Source organism: Budorcas taxicolor, chromosome 5 (assembly GCF_023091745.1).
Source record: "Budorcas taxicolor isolate Tak-1 chromosome 5, Takin1.1, whole genome shotgun sequence".
NCBI lineage: Eukaryota > Metazoa > Chordata > Mammalia > Artiodactyla > Bovidae > Budorcas > Budorcas taxicolor.
The window spans coordinates 101,644,801-101,653,448 of record NC_068914.1 but is presented as its reverse complement, the minus strand read 5'-3'; the positions used below and the strand labels follow the sequence as shown (position 1 = coordinate 101,653,448).

At 54.5% G+C, this 8,648-nt stretch overlaps 1 protein-coding gene across 4 annotated transcripts; it reads left to right on the top strand.

Moving 5' to 3' along the window:
- The first annotated feature begins 511 nt into the window (after positions 1-511).
- On the top strand, positions 512-8,193 carry MYL6 (myosin light chain 6). Of its 4 annotated transcripts, XM_052639400.1 has the most exons (8): positions 512-556; positions 1,849-2,077; positions 2,799-2,826; positions 6,290-6,433; positions 6,634-6,807; positions 6,899-6,976; positions 7,280-7,324; positions 8,003-8,193. In XM_052639400.1, exons 2-7 carry the CDS (start codon positions 1,895-1,897, stop codon positions 7,306-7,308), a joined length of 636 nt encoding a protein of 211 aa, XP_052495360.1. In that variant the 5' UTR covers positions 512-556; positions 1,849-1,894; the 3' UTR covers positions 7,309-7,324; positions 8,003-8,193. The 4 variants fall into 4 exon arrangements, with proteins under 4 accessions (XP_052495360.1, XP_052495359.1, XP_052495361.1 ...); XM_052639399.1 differs by lacking the exons at positions 512-556; positions 6,290-6,433; positions 6,634-6,807; ... (1 more) ...; positions 7,280-7,324; positions 8,003-8,193 and adding exons at positions 3,040-3,183; positions 3,403-3,576; positions 4,103-4,180; positions 4,332-4,369; positions 4,508-4,604 and having other exon boundaries at positions 1,861-2,077; XM_052639401.1 differs by lacking the exons at positions 512-556; positions 1,849-2,077; positions 2,799-2,826 and adding exons at positions 4,915-4,971; positions 5,241-5,268.
- Positions 8,194-8,648: the final 455 nt, after the last annotated feature.

The window sequence follows — 8,648 nt, the reverse complement described above, 5'->3', positions numbered from 1 at the left end:
TTTTAAAAAACGAAAAACTTCAGTTAACTGTTCCAAGTCACAAGGCAACTCAACGGCTTCTGTTCTCTTTCTACCAAACAGTAAAAGGACGCTAAAAAGGCCGAACCATTATGCCCGAGGGAGTAAGTGCTTCCTACTGTCTGACCTCCATCCGGCCTGCTGCAGCTGCAGCCTTTCCCCCTCGTTCTGCGTTCTTACCAGTGGATTCAGGAATAAATCCCCGCCCACACTAAACGGGGAACTCAGAGCCAAGCAACGGAGATATCTTGAGGGGCCACGCGCGGTTTTACGGTCAGGGATAGGGGCTGTAAAGTGCTCATTGCCTTTAGGTTCTGGGACAAGAATCGCACCCCCAAAACCTGAGTCACCAACCGCCGCCGCGGGCCGGAAGTCACTGCGCCAGCATCCTCCCTGAGCCTTACCGCGGTGTTTCCCGTGAGCCCGCGGGCGCGCGAGGACTACATCTCCCGGCATGCTCCGAGGCCGCAGAAATTAACCCTTCAGGGCCCGCGGTTGCCCTGCGCCCCGCCTCCGCCCCTTACCTGGACCCCGCAGGGTGAGTTTTGGGGGCGCTGGGGAGGGGCTCTTTCCTTTATTTAAGGCTTAGGGGTGTGTATGTGTAGGGGTGTGTGTGTGTATGTGTGTGAGGTACTCCTGGCTAGAGGAGAGCTTCTGATTTTCCTAAAATGAGACGATTTGCAGTAATGAGGTTCAGATGGTTTTTTTTTTTTTTTGCGAGTGGGAGACCCAGCATCAACTCTCTAAACCCCTAAATGGAATCACTACTGTCTTCCTCAGAATGCTGTCTAAATCATCGCCTTCTTTACCCCCAGTACAAAAATAACCAGCAAACCCTCCCCTCTTTCATAGGCCCCTGACTTCCACCTTTCCCCAGTGCCCACAGCAAGGTTTGCAACCTGGCTGCCAAGTCAGGGTCTTATTATCCTTCTGGGTGAGGGTTGAATACTCATGGAGCCCAGAGGACCTCGCACATCTTTACGGATTAGAGATTTTAGAAATTAGGCCCTTTGCCTCTCAGAGCCTGCCTTTCCCCTCAGGTGCCACCATGGAGTCCCTACAGGTTCAGCAGGCACCTGTCTTTGTCTGACTTGAATGACCATAGGCTTGTGGACAAGGGTTCCTTTCTTCGGAGTATGGGTGATGGGTATTAAACTCAATCCTTCCCTCCATCCCCACTCTTAAAACAACACTGGGGCTAGGAGACAGTGGGTGGGAGTCACGCCTTTCTATTACTATTCTTTCTCCGTATCGTGCAGTGCACAGTTCCAGTTCTGGGCTGGGAGGGAGGGGGTTAGGGACTTGAGGTACCGAGTATTATAAGCTGTGGGGTGAACTACCTGCTCTTCATCGATAGGAAGAGGGAAGTGGGAGAGCTGCTTGTTTTTTACCTCTTTCACTACTCCCAGACCCCACTTTAATAAGGCCCCCATCCTTGCCTCCATCTTCAAGAGTCTAAAGCTGCTAGGAAAAAGGACTATTCCGAGTCAGGGGGTCGGAATTTTCTGGGTCCCCTTCTCTTCCTCACCCCTGTTTCAGTTTGTCCCTGGCAACCCTCCTATCTGCACCCTGAAAGTTAACCCCCCCCCCCGTTCTGGGCCGTCTCTGCCTTCCTCCCCTGGCCCCCAAAGGGCCATTGTTCTGGTCAGCATTTGGGGCGGGGTGGACAGAAGGGAGAAGACCTTGGGGCAGGAGTCCTGAACCACACAAGGCCAGGGGAGTGAGGGCAGCCGGCATACCTCTCCTCTATCTCACCCTCCCCCCAGCCAACTGGCTCCCTGCCCCTGCCCCCGCCCCTTGACATCCCAGACTCCCTGGCTATTTAAACAGAGATGGGTGCCCCCATCGGCACACTGTCCTTTGGCCACCCGACATCATGCCTCCCAAGAAGGATGTTCCCGTGAAGAAGCCAGTGGGGCCCCCTGCTGCCTCCAAGCCTGCTGCTAAGCCCGCAGTAGGGCCCCCTCCATCCAGGGTTGAGCTACCACCACCTGTCCCTCTAATCATTGAGAAACCTGCGAAACCCCAGGAGCCCCCCATCGATCTCTCCAAAGTGGTGGTAAGTCCCTGAAAAGTGAGAAGAGAATGGAGGAGTCGGTACAACAGTGGGATGTAGCCTAGGGGACTGCAGGTATCTAGAAGGTAGGGAATCAGTAAGCACTGGATGATGGTGGGGGGTTTTCTTAGTACCCCCCACCCCCCGCCAGAAGCATCTAAGCTTAATGACTCTATTGTCTTTGTTGCCCTCTGCCTCTAACCGATAACATGTGTGTGTATGTACATCACTTTCTCACTGTACTGCTGGAGGCAGAGCCTGTAAGATGGGGAACATCTGGGTTCTGAGGACAGTTTCAAGGTGAAAGGGGGGAGCTGCTGCCTGTGCCTGTCTGACTATTCAATATGAAAAGCCACAGCTCTGAACCCCAGGAGGGAAGGCTGAAGAGGACAGACTTGTTAGACAATCACAGCTGGGGGCCAGGGGTAAATTTAGCCTTTGTTCAGCCCCCAGTTATGTGAGGGATGCAGGGCTCAGGGCAGTAGAGGGAGGGGAACAGGTGGCATGGGATTAACCCTGTTCCCAGGAAACCCTCCCCCCAATAATTCCTCCTCTTGGGATTCTCCCAAGTTCTGGAGCTGGGAATGGGACTGAGATGGCTGGGTTCCCAGCCTGGTCCCTATGGGCCCCTCCCCTGAAGTGGCTGCCAGTTGGTCGGGAGGAGTGCTGGAGAGGGATTGAGTGAGTCCTGTCATCTCTCCTCACATGCTCTTCTCTTCCACAGATCGAGTTTAACAAGGACCAGCTGGAGGGTGAGGAGACGCCACTGATCCCACTGTCCATCCCAAGTCCCTAGTCATATCCTCTTTCTTTTCCCCTACCTCTGTTCCCGACCTTGAAACCTCCCACACTAGTGCTCCTTGTGTTCTCTGTTCTGCCCAGCTCAAGCACATTGTTTCTGAATTTCCTTTCTCTTGGTGGTGATGGGAACCCCTTGTCAACACTGACCTCTCCTTACACTTCAGAGTTCAAGGAGGCCTTTGAGCTGTATGACCGAGTGGGGGATGGCAAGATCCAGTTCAGCCAGTGTGGGGACGTGATGAGGGCTCTGGGCCAGAACCCCACCAACGCCGAGGTGCTCAGGGTCATGGGATACCCCAAGAGTGATGGTGAGGGCACCTCTGGGACAATGCGGGTTTTCAGTTTGGTGGTGGAATGTTGGTAAGGTGATAAAAGATGCTGAGGTGGGTCCCAGGACTTTAAAAACTGTCAAACATAAGGGCAGAAAAATATCTGAATGTTGAACAGATGAAACCCTTCATGGTGGGGATGGGAGTTGGGTCCTAGGTGACACTGTAGTAACCTCTCCTTCACCTCTCTATCTCCAGAGCTGAAGTCCCGGCGTGTGGACTTTGAGACTTTCCTGCCCATGCTTCAGGCAGTCGCCAAGTTGCCAGACCGAGGCTCATACCAGGACTACCTGGAGGGGCTTCGGGTGTTTGACAAAGAGCAGAATGGCAAAGTCATGGGAGCTGAGCTCAGACATGTCCTCACCACCCTGGGTGAGACAGGGACCAGAACTCCTGGGGGTGTTGAGAGGAGGGGATGAACTAAGAAGGTTAGCCAAGTAAGCAGAGCCAGTGAGGGATTACTGTCCTGTGGGTCATGGGCAGGAGACTGAGAAGGTCAGAGCCTTAGGGACAGGATCTGAAGGTCTTCCTCCTTCAGTCTAAAGTGAGTGGGCTGCAGCTGTCTCCCAAAGGGCAGAGGAAAGGGAACGAGGTGGGAAATCTCAGTTTCAGTCTTGGGAAGAGATGGCTGTACTCTATGATATGGTCTGTTTTTTAATCCTCTGGAATTCAGTTTCCTTGTCTGTCAAAGCTTTCACCACCTATAATTGAGGTGAAATGGAAAGCAAGATTCAGAGACACATTCAAGGCATGCCCACTACAAAGAGGGAATTCTCTTGGGGGACTGTTGCTATGGGCAAGTCTCCAGGGTGGGAGAAGAGGAGGTGCCACCAGAAGAAAGAGGCATGGGTTGATGAGGGAGGGAAGGCAGGGGCTAAAACACTGTGTCTGGGCCCAGGAGAGAGGATGACTGAAGAGGAGGTGGAGTCTGTTTTGGCAGGACATGAGGACAGCAGTGGCTGCATCAACTATGAAGGTGAGGGGCCAGAGGAGCAGAAACGACTGGGGAAGAGGGAGGCAGGAGGCCCGAGGTATGTGGGTGGAGGCATCCTGAAGCCTGAATTATCTAAAGTCAGATGGGTTATCAGGCCAGCTTCTGAAGCCCCTCTTGCCTCTTCTCTCTGCAGCCTTCCTGAAGCACATCCTAAGCGTCTGAGCAATGCAGGTACGGCACTCTCACTGCGCCTTGAGAGGCAAGCCTCCTTCCTGTCCCTCTGCCTGCGTACAAAAGCAAGGAAGTGCATTTCCGTGTCTTGCTGCGCCGACGGCGGCAGGATTTGGCAACGTTCATCTTTTTCCACAGGTGCAGTGGCGTCGGACGCTGGGCTCCCACCAGGCAAAAGCACGTTCCTGCCACTAGGAGGCTATTGTTTCAAAATAAAGAGACGTTTCCTCCCTTAGCTTCCGACTCTTGCTTTCTTTAGAGGTGGGGGAGGGAAAGGGAGGGCTCCTCTTCCCACCCGCACCCACCAATGCGACCTCCTCTGACTTTCTCGCTGCTCGGAGGAGCGGATTCCTTGCGCCCCATTCCACCTTGTTCTGCAGTTTCTGTGCCCCAGGTAGGGCTATTCTGGAGACTTGAACACCAGCTGGCCCCCGCCCACCTTATTACTAATATAGTAGCGTCATCTGCATAAACCCGGGCCAGGATCCCTATTGGTTGGGTCAGCTGGGGTGACGTCATTAGGACGTACTAAGACTAGGGTTGGGCCAGGAACCGGAGCCATTACTGCAGGAAAAGGTCCCGCAGAGCTGAGCGTCAAGATGGTGGGGCCCGGGGCCGAGAGGCTGAGCGGGATTTGGGGCGAAAGGCGGGAAGCCGGGGAGAGGGGGCGGGGAGAAGGCAGAGAGTAGCGGGTAAATGAACCTGAGGCCCTCGAAGGTTGGAGGTGGGGTTGGAGTGTCTGGGATCCTACCCTGCTGGGAAGCGAGTCCCCAGCATGGAATAGGAGTTTGTGATTCAGAGTTCTTGGGACTGGGACGGAAGCTGGGGGATTGGAGTTAAGATGCTGACTACTCTCGTCTTCTCTGAGCAGTGTGACTTCACCGAGGATCAGACCGCAGGTAGGTAATCTCTGACCTCTGTTGAGGTCATGTTAGGGAGAGGGACACTCCCTCTAGCTCTTTCACCCTCACCTGTCATCTCTTTAGCACCTCCAGGGGAGTACCTGGTGGGTTCCCTTCTCCTTCCTTCTGGATCTTCCATTTTCTTTTCTCACTCTTTCTTCCTCCCTTCGCTTCTACTCTAGATCTGAGCCCCAAGCACTGGGTGAGTTTTAGGTGATGTGGGTGTGTGAAACAACTTGATCACTAATGCCTGCTGTGTGTGGGGCTTGGGGACGGTGTATTAAGCTGTTTGTGCTCCTGTGTTCCTTAATCAGCTACTTCTGCCTCTTTTCCTCCTGTGGTAACGACCCTCTCCCCTCAGCTTGGAATTGTAAAGGCTGTAAACAGCAGTGACCTGTTTTTTTGTGAAAGTGCAACAGGGGAGTTTGCTGAGGATACTTCTTTGTAGCAGTACCCTCTGAAAGGACCCTGTACTAGAGGGGTGAGAAGTGGCAGGCTGGGATGACCCCAGTCCCAGGCCGCTGCTCCCACTTCCTTATAAGGACAGGGCCCAGACAGGGCGGTGGCAAATTCCTGCCCTGAGTCGTGTAATGAGGAGGCTGGGCAGGCTTGCTGCAGGCGGAGAGGGTATGTAAATGGCCGGAACCACTCTGCTAAGCGTTGAGGAAGGCCAGGTCTTTATGTGAGACACCTCTGAGTTGGGAGGAAGGGACACTGGATCCCTCTTACAGGGGTTGGGTGTACAGTGTTCTAAATATCTGATTTCTTGCTGCAGGCGGAGAGGGTATGTAAATAGCCGGAACCACTCTGCTAAGGGTTGAGGAAGGCCAGGTCTTTATGTGAGACACCTGAGTTGGGAGGAAGGGACACTGGATCCCTCTTACAGGGGTTGGGTGTACAGTGTTATAAATATCTGATTTCCTCAGCATGATCAAAGTTGAATGGGCGGTGGGGACCATGGAGGAGGGTTTGGGTTAACACCTGTGTGTCCCATACTGATGTTTATCTGGATCCTCAGAGTTCAAGGAGGCCTTCCAGCTGTTTGACCGAACGGGGGATGGCAAGATCCTGTACAGTCAGTGTGGGGACGTGATGAGGGCCCTGGGCCAGAATCCCACCAACGCCGAGGTGCTCAAAGTCCTGGGGAACCCCAAGAGTGATGGTGAGGGTCCTTAAGAACAACTCTGCACTGTGGTGGGGCCCGCAGTCTTCAGCTAATAGCGTCCTTTTATCTTCCTAGGCCCCAAACACGAGCGGGTCTTGTCTGGCAAATCCCACAGATTTCTCCTGCCTGGAGTGGGAGCCCCTTAACCCCCAGTCCTGAGAACACATGTGACTTAGCTTCCACCTCCTTTTCGGCAGAGATGAATGTGAAGGTACTGGACTTTGAGCACTTCCTACCCATGCTGCAGACTGTGGCCAAGAACAAGGACCAGGGCACCTATGAGGACTATGTTGAAGGCCTTCGGGTGTTTGACAAGGAAGGGAACGGCACCGTCATGGGTGCTGAGATCCGGCACGTTCTCGTCACACTGGGTGAGGCTCTGCCCTTCCTTCTTGAGGTGCTACCTGAGAGACCTCGGTATCACCCAACTCCAGAATGCTCGCTCTTCCTTCCTCTCTGCAGGTGAGAAGATGACAGAGGAAGAAGTAGAGATGCTGGTGGCAGGGCATGAGGACAGCAATGGCTGTATCAACTATGAAGGTGAGGGACGAACCGGCGGTCTCACGGAGGGAGCAGCCATACGGGGCAGGTCATGCACCCCACTGAGGGCTTTCCCTGTCCCCGGATTCAGGCTCCTAAAAGTGCCAGGAGGCAAGGGGCAGGGCCTAGCCCCGCCCAGGAATGGGAGGCCAGAGGGGTGTGACAGGAAAGGAAGGGCTCCTGTGGCCTGAAGGGTGGGAAAGGGATGGGAAGTAAAAATGGATGTCCAGTTCCTCACTGCCTGACCCCTTCACCCCACGTCTATGTCTTGTCTTCACCATGAATGTCTCTTCCTTCCTGCAGCGTTTGTGAGGCATATCCTGTCGGGGTGACGGGCCCATGGGGCGGGTACGGCTCCTCCCAGCCCCCCTTCTCTAGTTGACCTCCCCAGTGTTTTTTTCCCCAGCCTCTGCTCTCTAGCCCCTGCCTTCCCCTACTACCATCTGACTTCTTCCCGGCATGCCTCTGCATGGAGCTGACTGGGGAGGGGAGGGGTTCCTCAAAGAGGCAGACAGCCTGGGGGTGTGGCATCTCCTCCTCTCCTAGAATGGGGTCTGAGGTTTGGGTGGCTTCCAGGGTGCTGGTGTCTGGGAACTCACACCAGCCTACCTACCCCTGTCTGGCTTCATGGTGATCCTTTAGCCCAGGATCACGTGGTTGGCAGGGAGGGTGGGTTGCCTGCCCCACCGTGCTGCTGTAGGTCTTCTCTTCTTTCCGCTGGGCAGCTTGGAGGTACCCTAACCCAAAACTCTTGTCTCCTCCTCCCCCCAGTGGCTGACAGTAGCTGTAGGTGTAGTTGGGAACTCTTCCGCCTCTGCTGTGTTCTTGCTGCTCAGGGTGGGGCAGGGGGAACTAACAGCTGGTGGGAGGGGAGCTGGGGGTCGAGAGTACTGCAAACTGACCCCAAGGTTGGTTGTCGTGGGCACATTCCTTCTTACGCTGCCTTTGTGGTCTGTGGTCTCCTGGCCCCTGGCGGACCCCTCCCCTTCGCCCTGCTTCCTGTTCACCCCCCTCTCCTTTCCACAGAGCTCGTCCGCATGGTGCTGAATGGCTGAGGATATTCCCAGTGTGCGTGGACACTGCACCTTCCTTGTGGGAGATTGTGTATGTAGCCCGGAGGCTTCCTAGGTTCTCTTGTCACAGTATTTTCCCCAGATTCTCTCTCTCGGATGATGTCTACCATCAGCATTCACCAAATAAACTTGTTCTCTGCTCTATGTGCGGTTCTGCTGTTCTTCCTGAGCAGGGTGAAAGGGAAGGCAGTCCCGGGTCAGTGGACCAGAGGTTGCGGAAAGCCAGCCAAGGGCCTGTAGGAGCCACTTTTGCCTCATTTAAGAGATGCTGGCTTCACTCATCGGTGCTACAAAGGCTACCTTGGGGGGATTAGGAAAGCCATAAATGCCTGTAGGACTAAGGCTGGCCACCCTTATTCTATCCCATGTGGGGCTGAGTCCTCTCCTAGCCCTCCCTGGCATGGAAGGTCTTTTGTCAGGGAGCCCGGGAACTGTTTATTGGAGCGAAAGTCAGGCCATATTAGTACTGCCTGGGCCTGTCACTTCAGCGAGGCCCAGGGCCAACAATAACAAGCAGCTGAGATGCCTGCCTTCTCCCGCCTAATAAGGGAAGACATGAAGCCACCACTACTGAAAGGATAAATAGACAAAATTTCCAG